The 16,745-nt window shown below is 33.3% G+C and overlaps 1 protein-coding gene and 1 pseudogene across 1 annotated transcript in view; both read left to right on the top strand.

Annotated features, from left to right (window-relative positions):
• The window catches only part of LOC140040765 (serine/threonine-protein kinase ULK4-like), a 106,321-nt gene that overhangs the window by 24,743 nt on the left and 64,833 nt on the right, over positions 1–16,745 (top strand). The window contains exons 5-6 of the mRNA XM_072086930.1: positions 3,847–4,012; positions 11,081–11,182. Of these exons, the coding sequence (XP_071943031.1) occupies positions 3,847–4,012; positions 11,081–11,182 (268 nt within the window). The remainder of the gene's footprint in view (positions 1–3,846; positions 4,013–11,080; positions 11,183–16,745) is intronic.
• On the top strand, positions 10,489–10,609 carry LOC140042269 (5S ribosomal RNA; annotated as a pseudogene).

Here is a 16,745-nt window from a genome sequence, read left to right on the forward strand (position 1 = left end):
TAAAACCATTCAAGTAAGCAGCCTCAAATTTTGGACTTGGAGTGGAGCAATTATAGATGGTGCACACTACAGGTTGATTCTTGAACCTGATGAGTCAACAGCCTTGTGTCACACGTTTATGTACTGTAACAAGAATGAACGCACATTATAACAAAATTCAATGGCCATATACTATTCAACGTTCATATACACGGTAACAAAATTGCACTTGATGACATAAGTGTTCTATTGAATATCATGTGATGCACAATCCAATCCAATAAAATGACACTTGAATCTACATACATCTACAAAATTATCATTATTAGAAATGGAAATGTATTATCAAGATAGTTAAGAATAAATAATGTGTGAATTAATATATGGTATTTACTATGGATGTTCATATTTGTTAGCGTTCTTTTTACCTTCTCAGTAAACAGGAAAGTTTGATTTAGGTAGTAAATTAAAGTTTAATTGTTTAATAGTTTGCAGGATATAGTCCCTCTTTAAAAACAGGTCTGAACTTTCTTGGCTTGTCTTTACAATTAGGAGTTTGCTTGGCTACAGGTACCTGTCAAAGCCCCAATAGAGATGTTTATTAAAAGAAGTTTGGTTATTTTTAGAATGCGGTAGGTATCTTTTCATGATGTGGCTGTATATTTCCTCGGTTTTCTGCATTCTTGATAAAAAGTGATAAGTAATAATTGAAGTAGAATATAGATATTTACTTTCTTATTTGTCAGCAAGCATAAAATCTATCTAGAAAAATAAGCAAAACAACTGACAAGTAAGCAAGTAAATGTTTTGCTATCTATCTGTAGCTGAGGCCTCACTGGCCACTTCTTTGAATTGATGTTATTACACATGAAGGCTTGTAATCATGCCACAATAGTGATTTATTGTAAACTTTCCAATCTGTATACAACATAACGTAGCAATTGCATTATACCGGTCTTTTTCATAAGCATTGTAGAGGAATAACCTGGAACTTGCAGCCTAACTGGGCTGAATTGTGCACAGGTCTGGATGACACATACAGTAACTTTCTTCTCCCCTAGGGTCCCTTTGTGTCGAGTGCTGCCACCAAACGGCACCCATCTATCTGAACAGGAATAACCCCCTACTCTTTCGAAAGATGAACTGGGTTCTTTAGAGTGCACACAAGTTTATGTTGGACCCCAGTTTTAATACCAATGCCATCAAGGACATTTACATCATTAAACTCACGTACACTATCAATTCTAGAAAAAGTTTAATATTGAAAATGCGGTCTTGGTAGCTAAAAAAATATCTTTTACATGGAATCAAGTAACAGTCTTTTTAATGTTGTTATAGCGCATTTCACAAACAATTTTGTCTCAATGCGCCATGAACTTAGATATTAGACTTTTCAACTACTGTAGTATGCTCTGCCCTAAGGTCATGTTGGTGCTTCCAACTACAGTACAGTGATAGTCTGTCTGTCCACGACAGTGGTTATGTGAGCTAGTACACTGGAGTAATATCCCTACTGCTCTCTTGGTTCTTTTGTGTACAGTAATCTACTGACCTGTCCTTGTTTTCCACCAGAACCATGAAGCGAGTGAGCTTTGAACCCTTTCCATGAGGCTGGATTATGGTTTAACTTTCTTTACTCACTCACTTTAGTGGCAAGTAAACTTGTCACAGTAATAACAAGTTAAAATAACATTCTTAAAGGAATTTTTTTGCCATCCTGTACAGTAATTGCTGTATCATGTGCTAAATAATAAATTTAAAAAAAAATGAATAAAAGGTACCTGGTTGCCATCATTTTTATATAGTATCTGTAATTAAATTGATGCAAATATTAAAGGAAACTTTACCGAGAACCATATTTTGACAACGCATTAGGGATTACATATGATTTCAGAACAATTGCGAGATTTACTGTAGCCTCATAGGCTAGCTACACTACTAGCTACTGAGTCGATCGGATTATTTTGGCCGTCGTTTATGAACGCCTAAATTCATGAGCTTTTATAATTTACTCACCATTGTACAATATTTGAGTACAAGGATTAGGCTGGATTACTATACTATACCAGATCGTCTTTATTTACCAAAAATGTTTTTTTATGTTAACAACAGTGAAAGCATTTACATCTAATACCTTGTCAAAATATGGTTCTCGGTAAAGTTGTCCTTTAAATACATAAGTTATAAATATATATCATCACATCATAACTATGGGTTTAGATTGAAGTTTATTTTAATATTTGTCCCAATAATTGCAATTGAAAAATCCATTTCCTTTGCATTTTAAAATATAGTATTATCAATCAGTAAAAACACAAAACATTTACAAAAAAATATAAAAATTCAAAAATTTAATCTAATAAAATCATTAACATACAGCTTGCTTATAAAGTTAAAAAATAGAAGTTGGATAAAAAGAATTATGTTGATGTACCAGAATGATCCCACACTAAAATGTAAGTAATCATCAATTGATAATAACTAGACAAATATACATTTTTCCTACATGAAAAAAAAGAAAAGTTTTTAGGATAGCCATTTATGCTGCCTTTGATAAAATAATATTTTCACAAGTCCAATCAAATGACATCACATGAGTTAGATAATAAATAACAATACAAAGTTTTTGTTTTGTTAAATTGATTAAGATATAATTGTCATTTGATTGCATTTAAACATAATGTTATTTTATCAAAGAGAGCATTGAATGGTTCCTATAATAGTTCTAGAATGAACATTTTTCTACTTTCTTTTATTTTATGTAAGAAAACGTGTATTATTTATTTATCCTAGTATAAATGGGCTTTAAGGTGAGTTGAAACAGATTTTTCTGTACTGTACTGCAAGTCTGTAGATTGTGACCACTTAATAATAGTAAATGCTTCAATTGAATGACCTAATACATAAGATTATGGAACTTTGAATTACTGTCTGATATTTGGTTTTATTTCGGAAAGCATCCAAAGTTAGATTATTCATAGTAAAGTTAAATGCATGCTTCATGCATCAAAACTAAAGGAGTTGTTTTGGCTTCTAAAGCAAGGATTTTAACTAATTTCCATGAGATTGGAAGTCATGTTTTTAACCACTAGTTTGATTGAATGTGGTTAAAATATGGCTCACATCACAAAGATGGTGATACTCACAATTAAAGATTACAGAAATGAATAATAAATATTCTGTAAATGTCTTTTTAAACAGAATGTATGCTTTATTACTTTTCTTTTCTAAAAAGTTGGGTTGAAAATTAACATTTAAAAACAATTTTTACTCTGAAGTTGTATCCATTTTTAGTTTCTACGCATGAATTACAGTACTCTGTTCACATCGATTATTATTTTGTCTCATTATTTGTATTGTTTCTTGCATAAATTGCATAAAATTAAAATATAATATTTTACTTTTGCTATACAATTATGTTTGGTATTAATAAGTAAAAACGTTATTATACATGCTTGATCAATTTTCATTTTTGTTAATAAGAGTTTTTCAACTTGCGGCGACCAAACTACGTAATGTTAATTCATTGTGTACATGCATGGATATTATCTGGTATATATTACCTCGCTTCCCACGTTGCAGGTCCGGGCGATGTCCATCGCAAATCAAAAGCTCTCTAATAAAAAGAGGACAATATTTTCTTTTTTTATTTTTTTCCATTAACATTTATTGATTCATGCTTGTTAGTAAAAATCAAATTAAATTTTAAATTATATGAATTTATTTAGGACGTTGTGTGACATTAAAATTAATCAATAATATAACGTATTGTGGATTTTGTATCACTTGAGTTTGTACATTTATTTCAGATAAAACTGTGAAACTATTTAATTAATCTCAAACAATTTTGCCCTTTAAATTTTATAGATTCTACTTGATGGTCCGGGAGTGCTGAAATATGATGATTTTAGTTTATCGAAAGTCGAAGGTGAAAATTTAGACGATTTGTTTGAGCTCACCGGCGATGACTCAGAAAATTGTCTAGACAATTTAGATTCAGGAACAAAAAGTATCAGAAATCGAAAAACATTAGGTAATGTATTTTTAGTGTGTCGTAAGTAATTGTTACACAAATATTTAGGTTTTTTTTAGAGTTGTGAAAAAGAGTTAGATATCCAACATAAATTTTCAAGACCTAAACAAATATTCCTCTTAACATGGGTCTCTTTTGAATAGTGGTTGATCATACAAAGTTAGCGGAGGTTCTACTGTACAAATAGTTTGTATACTTGATACATGTTTGTGATCTGTCATATCTGACATACCGTACTTTATTTTGTATTGTAATATACCTAAGTAGAATCTTGTCATTTGATTGGACAATTCCTAGTCACATGATATTAAATAAATGTTATGTACAGTAGTACGCTGCAATTTTGTTATGTACAATCATGTACTGTAACTGATTTTGTTTTGCACATTCATTTTTGTTGCATAGCGAGTGTCCAACCATGCGCGCAAGAGGCTCTTGTTGACTGATCATGTTCGATCAACCTGTAGTGTACGCCGTCTATAATAAATTGTTCTAACACCTTAGCGTCCAATATTTGGAGCACTTCCTCTTTGAATGGTTTAGGCCTTGGCCTCTCGTAAAAGTAGATGTAGAAGTACCATTTCACTAATAAACATTCATTTGTATAGTTGAAAAAATGTTCATTGTAATGTAATGTAAAGCATGTACAACGTAGTAGTAGTATCTTAAATTTATAGCTTATCATTCCAGTGTCTCATTCTTCAATTTGAATGGCTGCAATTGAAGTTTGAAACACATAGGGTAGTCCCTATTGAAGAGAATCCCTTGAATGCTGAATATCCTCATCTTGTGTTCTTGCTATGATGTGACGTTGAAGCAGGACTAGTTGCGTTTAGGAAAAAGAAATTAATTGTGATTTTTATATGGTTATGTTATTATAACAAGAACCAATAGAAATTTAGCTAATAAAAAACAGATATTTCATTCTTGAATATCTGACCAATATAACTAAAACATTTTATATAAAAAAAAAAAAATGTTAGTTTCACAAGCTAAAAAAAAGGCTTGATTTAGTACAGATCTAACTTAACTTCAATTGACATGAGTCTACACTATCAAACTTTATGTGACAAAAAAAATGTGATGTGCCCATGGATACGATCACTACCATATTTGGGCACATTTGTTTGTCAAAGTAGTTTAATAATGTAGGACAGAACTTTAAAAAGATGTTGTCCCCGAAAATCAGACTTTTAATAGGTCGTTTTAATGAAGTTATTCAATTCAACAGAAAAAAAATGATTTTACTTATAAAAGACAAAACAAACAGTTAAATTTAACCAGCTTTAAATTTAAGTTTTTTTCAGGTAAATAATTTTTTTGGTGATCCAATTTTTTAGTTAAAGTGAATTAATATTATGTGATATTAAAATGGCATATTCAACAGAATATTTTTCAGGTTGAAAATATCTTTGTCTTGAATGAAATCTTGATGTACTAGGTATCGATCAAATTGGGTTGAAGGCTTTAGTGTAACCGTAAGCCATTACAAAAATGAGGAACTGGTTTTAGTTTGTGTATCATGGATCATTAGTATGAATTAATTCTGTTTTACTGGCTCCTTGGATTTGTGTGTTTTTCAGTTTGACATTTCAAAATATATTTTTAGCCTTCACTGAGTTTTAACCTTTTTCCACTTTAATTTTATTTGAGAAATGAAATGCTATAACGGAACCTATTATATTATATTATAATTAACTAACTCAAAGGAATATTTCTATGTACAATATTTTTTTCGATTTTGTATTATGAAAGTATCTTATATATGCTGGATTTAGGTTCTCTATTCTCAAGGTTGAACAGTTGGGTATATAATGTTTATTTTGTAAAGGCTAAACCACCTATAGTTAAAGTGATATTGCCTATTGCTAGTTCGTGGCCTATGTTCATATAATGTAAATTAAATTAAAACTTTAATTGAGAAAAATGCCTATGGAACACTGGGGGTAATGTTTCCTCATGCTGCAGCTGTGGTTAATGCATCAGTATTTAGACATACTGTGCAATTGCTCAGAAGAGGATTCGTAAGGGGATTACAGGGTCCTAACCTAGTCGTATCCCACATCTCGAACAAGGATTACAGGGTTCTAACCTAGTCGTATCCCACATCTCGAACGAGGATTACAGGGTCCTAACCTAGTCGTATCCCACATCTCGAAAGAGGATTACAGGGTCCTATTAATGTCATGTCCCACATCTCGAAAGAGGATTACAGGGTCCTATTAATGTCATGTCCCACATCTCGAAAGAGGATTACAGGGTCCTATTAATGTCATGTCCCACATCTCGAAAGAGGATTACAGGGTCCTATTAATGTCATGTCCCACATCTCGAAAGAGGATTACAGGGTCCTATTAAATTCATGTCCCACAACTTGTAATGAATAAGAAAAGAGTGCAGTCTAAGAAAGAAGAGTGTAGTTTTAAAATAGGGATGAGTGCAGATTCAGAATAAGGAAGGAGTGCCATTTTAGATGGAAGACTGCAGTCTTAGAGTGAGGAGTGCAGATTCAAGAATAAGGAAGAGTGCAGTTTCAGATGAAAGATTGTAGCTTTGGGACAAGTGCAGATATTCAGAATAAGGAAGAGTGTTGTTTTAGAATAGGGAGGATTGCAGTTTTAGAATAAGGAAGCATGCCCTTTTAGATGGAAGACTGCAGTCTTAGAATAGATAAGAGTTGACAGGATAAGATAGGAAGACTGCAGTTATAGAATAAGGAAGAGTGCTGTTTTAGAATAAGGAAGAATGCTGTTTTAGAATAAGGAAGAGTGCATTTTTAGAATAAGGAAGGAACATGTCAAATCAATCTTGTGTAGTTGACGATTATACACTAATTCCCTCATATTTAAATTTAATTGCAACCTGTATACCTCCTACTAGGTACTGTACACTAATTTCCCCAACACTTTAATAAAGTACAAATTTATTGGGAATGTCAAGGCATCGACATGATTGGTTAATACAGGATGACAATCTTAAACTCTTCTGAGAATATGCTTTAAAATCGACAAGAACTTCACACCATTTTATAAACGCTCTGAGTGACAATAATAACAGGAAACTACAGTACCCGAAGGATTCTCCTCCTTGTAATTACTTTTTGAGTAATCCTGCTAACAAACAGACAAACACACGTAATCAACTACAATACCTCCTTGGCAGAGGTAAATAAGAAAGACTGAAGTTTTAGATTAAGAAAAAGTGCAATTTAGAAAAGGAAGAATGCAGTTTTGTTAAATTATAATAATCAATAAACGTAATAGTATAGGCATTCATTAATATTAGAGTACTGTAGTTTCCTGTTATTATTGTCACTCAGAGCGTTTATAAAATGGTGTGAAGTTCTTGTCGCTTTTAAAGCATATTCTCAGAAGAGTTTAAGATTGTCATCCTGTATTAACCAATCATGTCGATGCCTTGACATTCCCAATAAATTTGTACTTTATTAAAGTGTTGGGGAAATTAGTGTACCTAGTAGGAGGTATACAGGTTCCAATTAAATTTAAATATGAGGGAATTGGTGTATAATCGTCAACTACAAAAGATTGATTTGACATGTTAGGCATATGGCAAGTTGTTTTTAAGTATTTTTAAAAATATTATGAGTTGGAATGATTTTTCTATGTCATATAGAACCTTCTATTCAGTACCGTTTTACTTCTTAATTATTGTATAGAATAGCATTTTCATAATTTTTACTCGGGTACCCGAGTCTAGGACTCACTCATTTTCTCCTCCTCCATCTGGACACTATTGAGTAAAAAGTGCGATTTTGAAAGTACTACTCCTCCCTTATTAGTTGTAGTATTGAGCTGGGATTTGGCATGAATATACTATGTCCTCAAAGCTATAGAGCCGGATTTTTTATTTTCAAACCGGATGCAGCCATATGACGCCTCGAAGATGGTACCATATAGCCGTATTTGGTAGGTTATTGATGTGTATGTGACGTCACATCCCGTCTTATGATGTCATTACAGCTTCATTTGCTGTTCCCCGAGTATCGCACATTCATGCTTTTTTGTTAATTTTAATTAAAAAAAATTTTTAATTAAAATTTGTTTAATTAAGAAGCCACAATGTGTGACACACCACAGCGTTATGTTGTTATATTTGGCTTCTTGGCGTAGTGGTTATCACGTCTGTTTAATACGCAGAAGGTCCTCGGTTCGAAACCGGGCGAAACTTTTTTTTTTTTAACTTTAGGGTGAAAAGTACTGTATACGCAATATGATATACAGTATATCTTTTTTAAATACTTATTTTGTGTAATCGGTATAATTATCACTTTTACACATGTTTATTTTGCTTTGTGCTTATTACCATATTTATTTGTAATTTAAATGGATTAAAAAACTTTGTGTAACCCACATTTTTGGTGCAAGAGGTTTCGTAGTGTAGTGGTTAACAAGTCTGCTTAACACAAAGAAGGTCCCCGGTGCGAGCCCTGGCGAAACCTATTTTTCTTAAACTTATGGTGAAATATACTGTATACGTAATATGATATACCGGTAGAGTATATCTCGTTTTATTACTCGGGGTACAGTACCTGAGTCTAGGACTCTCATCTTTTCCTCTTCTTCTTCCATCCGGACACTATTGAGTAAAAAGCGCGACTTATAAAGTACTACTCCTCCCTTATTCGTTGTAGTATTGAGCTGGGATTTTGCATGAATACTACAGGGGCATGTCCTCAAATCTATAGATTTTTTAATTTCAAACCGGATGCAGCCATATCACGTCTCGAAGATGGGTTGGTAGCGAGGTTATTGATGTGTGTGTGACGTTACATCCCGTCTTATGACGTCATTACAGCTTCTTTTACTGTACCACGAGTATCGCACATTCGTGCTTGTTTCTTTTTTTATACTGAGAACCCCTTCTGAAACAAGATCTGAGCTTAAAAGGTTCATCATCTGCTATTACATATTGTATTAATGTACAAGTTGTTTGATCTTGTCTGCTCTGTTTGGATAGAAAGAAATCTTGCAATACAATACTACCAGTATCTTCTAAAAAAACCATAGTTGTTTCTAGAAATGTGTCAATAGAAAACCTTATGTTTCCTGTATCATGTTTCCTGTCAGTATGTCTGTTAATATATTATATTTGTAAAGAAACTATGGATATTGGGAAAGACCAATTTATTTTGTTTTCATCTTGAATAGCTGTTTTGTTGACTGATGTGTTGATACTAAATAGTTTACACAATGAATTGCTGCACTGTACAACGAAAGTCTGTAAAAGGCCCTGACTTCTAGAAGATATCAAAGTTAAAATCAAAGTCATTATGTTCACAAAATGATGGAAATAATTAGATATAGATAGAACAGGATTTAAATTCATCACCAGGTCGATTAATCTGCTCAAACTAAAAAGGTATGTTGTAATACAAGCACAGACATTTTAGAAATGCTATAGATTGTGATACACTATGAAGCATATATACAGTACTTGTGTCAAGTTTCATTGACAAATATCGGTTGGTTTCAAATTTATAATCAATCATAGAATTTCATAAAACCATTTTATCATAAAATCAAAGTTTCTTGCATAATTACATCTACTGCCAAGTTACAAGATTTATGAAAATTTGATAAAAGTGATGAATTAGTTTAGATAGTAGGGAGTTTTCGCAGGAGCATGTTACGTTAACTTTAATGATGACGTCAATATTCTACTCATTTGCATAACAATGTGGTTCAGCAAACAGTTGAAGAAGGTGGAGCTACAAAGAGGGTGGAGCTTGCGCATTGCATGTTGGGAAATAACGTTTATGTGCTTATGTGAAAACTCCTCCCTATTATTGTGCTTATAGGATTTACAGTATACAGTAGAAAGAACCCTTCTTTTGACACCCTTTGACGAGGACACTTTCATGCGAAATGAGGGGAAATATGTTTTACCACTTTATTCATTAGTTGCTAAATTTTGATATCTTTTCAATTTCTGATGTTCAGATCAATTCTTTTTTATTTTGGTATATTGTTGTTTGTCTGCCACAGGAAAAAAATCTGAATTTTATAGGTACTTTATATCAAAGTTACATTTTCTAAAGGCCCAAGGAGAATAAAGATTGACAATAAATAGATAAACATGTTTTTTGTCTACATAAAACGAAATCTAAACATTGTTTAGATGAAACTTTAGATACTAGAGGATAACCATATATGCTGCCTTTGGTAACACGTCCAAGCAAGTGACGTCATGATTGTTTTTATTGTTCTTATGGATCATGATGTCATTTGTTTGGATTTTGAACTTAGATATTATTTTCATCAAAGGCAATATAAATTGTTACCCTATTAGTTCTGGAATGAAAACTTATCTAATTTAATATGTTTTATGTAAGAAAAATCTTTTTTAATCTATATCATCGATCGTTATCGTCCTAGTGTAAATAGGCCTTAATCCCACCTTGGCCGAACGACTACTTTAAATGGTCTGTGTACAAACTTTCCTCATTCTACCACATAGTATACGGCCATACTGCGTTGAAACACCGGTTCTCGTCAGATCACCGAAGTTAAGCAACGTTGGGCCCGGTTGCGTTCTGGATGGGAGACCGTCTAGAAATCGCAGCGGGTGCTGTATATACTGGAAAGTAATGGTGAAATGGTAATATCGGACTAGCATGTGATAGGCATGGGTTCGAGGTTATCTGTACCATACTAATTGCATCCTTAGGCAAGATGCTTTGCTTTACTTTACTTACTCTCATTGCCTCATCCTTCGGATGGGATGTAAAGCCGTTGGTCCTGTGTACTTAACAGTGCACGTTAAAGAACTTGGTACACTATTCGAAAAGAGTAGGGGATCGTCTCCCGGTGTGCTGATCTGGTGGGCGCTGCACTGCTGGCTACCGTGGGTCCGTAGAGGGCCTAATCCGAATCTCCTCTGTTTCCAGTTAAGTTTGAGGACTAAGATAATTGCCTTTACCTTTTACCTTTTTTACATAGATAGCAGAATTAATTGTTTCCTTTAGCCTATTTGTGAATGTTGAATATAGCCAAAAAATAAATTATGAACTTTTGATGTATGATGCATTTCTTTACTGTTTTGTTCTAGGTTCTCCACAATACTTAGCACCTGAAATCTTTAAAGGAGCTGATCATAGCTTGGCATCTGATTTCTGGTCTCTTGGATGTGTGTTCTATCAGCTTTTTACAGGTATTTTAAATGTTATTGTTTACCAGAATTTATAAAAACAATGCAAAACTATTTACAAATACATTAGACAAATCTACAAAAACAAAATCAAAATACATGTATGAATAAATAAAGATACAAAGTAGTCCAAGATAAGATGTTGAGCTTTGATTTAGTTCAATGAAGTTGCAGATTTAATATACTGTAGTCCAGAAGCTGGTTCCAAGAAATGGAGCAGCAAAAATAAAGGACCTTGCAATGTTCTATAAATACAGTACTATTTGTTAAAGTTTCCCTAATATTTGGTAAGCAGACTTTCCTAACTTTGAAAAAATAAATTATCGGAAGGTTTTTCAAAACTATAGAACGCGATATAGCATAACAATTTGAAATTTAACTAACCATAAAGGCGTTATTAAAAACTAAAAACATGGGATCTATAATAGTAAACGGTATGTCATGACATGGCAAAAAAGAAAAATGTGATCAAACTCAATTTTTTACTTATTAATCAATAATAAGGTTATAGAATAGAGGTTGCAAAATATCGATGGTGTCTGGTCTTTGACTTTTCTATGCTTCTCTGCATAGAAGATGCTAATATGGCAGATCAGACCCTTTCAGGAGGCTCATGGTAAGTTTTCCTGAGACAGTCTAACTGAAGTCTGGACACTTTCATGCAATATCATCACCTTAGAATGCTCTGTGTGATTATTAAAACTGGTACTCTGCTACCATCATAAAGCAAGCAGGAAAAGTTCATATGAACAAACGCTACATTGTGATGCATGTTAATACTTACTACACCTTGTTTTAGATTAGATACCTTAACGCTGGGAGTCTAAAGGTACAACTTTGTACAACTCTGTGAAAAAGGCAACAACAAAAGACAGGGTTGATTGTAATCCCGCTGTAGATATTGCCATAAACAACTACCATAAAGGTATGCGCATAAGGCAATATCATATTAAGAAAATAATACATTATAGAAAATAAAAAATAAAGTTGTTATTGCTTTAAAGTAATTACTGATGATTATTACAGTGCTGTTGGTATCAAGAATCTCATGTCTCTCAATTGAAATATTGCATCGGAAATACTGGATAATAAGGTCACTCTGATCAACGCCATCACCCTCTATGAAATTGAATGGTAAACAATATTACTGTAGAGATTGCTGGTACATGAATACAACATGTGGGCATGCGTCCCACATATACTGTCTTCTTCACAGTATAGTACCTAACATATTGAGGGTGCACTTTTCATTACTCAGGCTCTATTCTATTTTATAATGCTGTTTGCAATGTTACACACCTTTGATGAACAGGAGATTGTGTTATAGGTTGGCTGGCTGGATTTCAATGGAAAGATACAAAAGAAATAAACAGAAAGCTAAATCTATAAAGTAAAACAGGCAGAAGAAAAGTTTTAAGCTGTCGGAGGAAAAAATATATAAAATATTTAAACTTAATCTTGAAACAGCGTGTGCAATCAAACAGAAAGGCATTTAGTAAATAGATCTAGTTACAAATTGATTTCAAGAAGATTATTATTAATAAAATATAAAAATTAATATGAAATCATAAAATATCTAATGTTTGTGAAAGAGGCCACTCATTTTTGCATAATAGAATATTTCCTGTTAGTTTCTTGCTCCTTTGTGTACATTCTGCTTTCATTTTGTAATGAGTAAACATAACAAGTTTTCTGCTTTAGGTCAATTTTATTATCACAACAATCTTTAAATTCCACATCCCACGATACTTACCTTAACTTAAAAACGTTAAAAATGAAACTCTTGGCGGTAGACCTACTTCTTCTTTTATATTCTTCCGTTCAAAAAAAATAATGCATACAGTATTACTTTTTTATTATTTTAGGTCATTGCTTGATTTAAATGTACGTTATGGCTAATGATAAAAAGATGAAACAATGTATTATCTAGTTCGCATCGCACATTGTCTACCTAGGCGCAACCAAGTATAGGCTAGATGACGGTTGCCTCTAGGTAACAGCGGTAAAGTACGAACATCGTATCCTAGCTATAGAATGCTTAGCCTTATGTTGTCTCGTTGCTGAATTAACTGTCTTTTGTTTTGGGCAGAATCTGTTATCTCGCTGAAAATTTGATTCCATAGCACCAAAGGATATGAAAATATCAATCTCTACATGATGCATGTCGGTCTTTACATTATTAGATTCAACTTATTTTTCAAATTTTTTTCATTATTGCAAAATATAGACCCACATAAGATTTTTTCCAAAAATGTATTTTTTACCTTAAAATAGACCAAATGAAAAATGTCTTTAAATAACCTTTAATACACAAAAAACAGGTTTATAAGTTCCATTAACATGTATCGGATTAAGGGAATTTTTTACATAAGTACATAGTCTGTACGATGTACCAAGTACCTAATTAAGCCTAGGTCATGATAGAAGGTCCTTCAGAACAGTTCTAGTATCATTCTAGATCTGTAAAATATACTTAATTATTTTCATTTGATGACATTTTTCAACCTTTGATTGAAATTGTTTGAGAAGTACCTTGAATGAATGTTGAGTAGTATAGCCATTTAAGCCTTGTATGAAACCAATATTGGAATAACTTAGTAAGTGATGATAAATTTAGGAAGAAAATTGTACTGTACTGAATATAATTTTGCTTAAATACCATAGATAAAGACAAAGGCTTGAGATTGTAATCACTGCGCATGTGTATGTTAAAACAATACTTGTATAAAAATTGTAAACATTTGCTTATAAAGTATTATTTCCATTGTCATTCTCGATAATTAATCTAAAAAATAGATATACAGTACAGTTGAACCTCCTGTAAGTGGCCACCCTTGGGACCAGGAAAAGTGACCGCTTATGGGAGGTGACCGTTTATTCATACCACATCAGGCAGGATGGACACTTGCAGATACAAACGGTACACAGTATATAATAAACATAAACTTTTTGAAATTCTCTGAATCCTTCATTCACAGCTATATCATTTCTACAAAGATGAGACCCCATGGGATCTAAGAATAGATGAAAAAACGGTTAAAGCGAGAACCTAATAACATAAAGAATAACAATGCCGTTGCAGTATTAAGACCCCTAGGTATTGCAGGGTAAATCAGAAATTGATGAAGATCAGCTGAAGGGTCATTCCATCTCAGTTCACCCAAAAAAAATGGAATTTTAAACCCTACCTCTTCCAATTTTGATGAAATTTGGTATATGGGTGATTCATAGCAATTAAAGCCAAAATTTCAAATTTTAACTTTATCGGACCAACGGTTTTCGAGATATCGCAATTTCAATTTTCGGTTTTTACGCAAAAAAGCGCGCGGCCGCCACGTTTCAAAGAGCTGTATCTCGGGAACTATAGGTTCGATTTTAAAAACAAAGGTATTTTTGTAAAGGGGAGACCATAAGGAACCTAAATATACTAATTGTGTTTGTTTTATGTTAATTTTAAGTTGAATAAAACTTTGACATATATTTTGACCTTGAAATTGACCCCGTGGAACACGCCCGATTTGTTGGTGACTATCACGAAAAATGTAGCCCTACGTGTCAACTACAACATATAAAAAAATTGGAGGGGTTTTTTTCTTTGTTTCCATGAAATTACAATTTGAAGTTGACATACCTCTTCCTTTTAGTGTATTTTTGGTGTTGTTATACTTATACACAGTGTGAACACTAACTGTTAAGGTGTCTTATTGTTACGCTTTCTCATCAGGCCCACTTAAACAGTAGATGTATTTTGATATGAGAAATACTGGGTAACTCACATACTTTTCAAATCAATTTTGACACATAGTTTAGTGTCCTTACTATGTTATTATGCACATTAACATATGCATAATAAGTGATTGCAGAGAACATACAACAGTTACTGTATATGCCTTTTTAAAGGTTGTCATCCCCTATATAAAAACAAAACTACCAACCATGAAAAAAGTTCATTATTTCACAGATGGATGTGGCGGCCAATACAAAAACAAATATTACTTTATTAACCTTTGCCACTACCAGGAAGATTTTGGTTTAGACGCCGAGTGGAATTTTTTCGCTACATCACATGGCAAGAGTGCGTGTGATGGCATAGGTGGAACAGTTAAGAGGCTTGTCACTAAGAGAAGCTTACAGCGTTTGACTGAATGTCATATTATCACATCTCTCAGTATGTTCGACTACTGTGTAATTTTTTATTTCTATTTTATGTCTTTAGGCAATGTGGCCAAGGATTATCAATAGTGAATTAGTCACTGTCCTATCAGATAGGTGGTAATCCCCCTGATACAGGGGCTATTGTGTGAACCAGTTCACCGGGGTAACCCCCTACTCTTTTTCGAATAATGAACTGGGTCCTTTAAAGTACACACATGTTATAACTGTGTACACTGGACTATGGTTTATAGTCCTTATCCGAGAAGACTTGAAGAGAGGAGCGAGTCGGCCTCGAACCCTTGCCGATGTTGTTGTCTTTTAGGTACGGTAAACGGCGCCCCTGCCTTAACCGCTCGGCCATATGACTCGCTCATATGGACATTCCAGGCATCAACTTTTTTCATGTGGGAATAGATGAGGTATCTACTGTAGAAAAAGAAATAAAGCCGAGATTCAACCTCGCCCAGACCATCAAGGGTACATTACAATATCATCGCTTTGTTCCCGTTTCTCTGGCACAGATGCAGGTCTACAAACTTAGTACCCAGATAAACCCTCCGGATGTGGTAGTGATTCAAGAATCTTTCAGTGATGAAAATGAAATTGTTGCTGATACACAACCCACCATTATTAGACTTCAGAATTTTGTGTGCTGTAGTTATGATGGTGTCCCATGGATTGGTTTGGTGGTGGATGTCTCACTCTCAGAAGAGTTTGGGGATTTTCAAATTAAATTTATGCATCCTCATGGGTCAGCGAAAACCTTTTATTGGCCGTCCAAAGAAGACTGTTGTTGGATTCCTGAATCAAATGTACATTGTATTATAGCCTCTCCGTTTATAAAATCCTCTCCGTTTATAAAATCCTCTTCGACTAGGAATTACAGTATTTCCCAAAATGATCGCCACAACATTTCTAAATACTGTTTGAATTGTCCAGATGACAAGGAGTAAAGGCCAGACATAGACAATTGTAACATTATAATAATATTTAGTTTGTAAATAAAATTAATTTTGGAATACATCAAATTGACATTGAAGTAATGCATGGACAGACACCAAAAATACACTAAAAGGAAGAGGTATGTCAACTTCAAATTGTAATTTCATGGAAACAAAGAAAAAAACCCCTCCAATTTTTGTATATGTTGTAGTTGACACGTAGGGCTACATTTTTCATGATAGTCACCAACAAAACGGGCGTGTTCCACGGGGTCAATTTCAAGGTCAAAATATATGTCAAAGTTTTATTCAACTTAAAATTAACATAAAACACACACAATTAGTATATTTAGATTCCTTATGGTCTCCCCTTTACAAAAATACCTTTGCTTTTAAAATCGAACCTATAGTTCCCGAGATACAGCTCTTTGAAACGTGGCGGACGCGCCCTTTTTTGCGTAAAAACCGAA

The sequence above is a fragment of the Antedon mediterranea genome, chromosome 2 (assembly GCF_964355755.1).
Source record: "Antedon mediterranea chromosome 2, ecAntMedi1.1, whole genome shotgun sequence".
Taxonomy (NCBI): Eukaryota; Metazoa; Echinodermata; class Crinoidea; order Comatulida; family Antedonidae; genus Antedon; species Antedon mediterranea.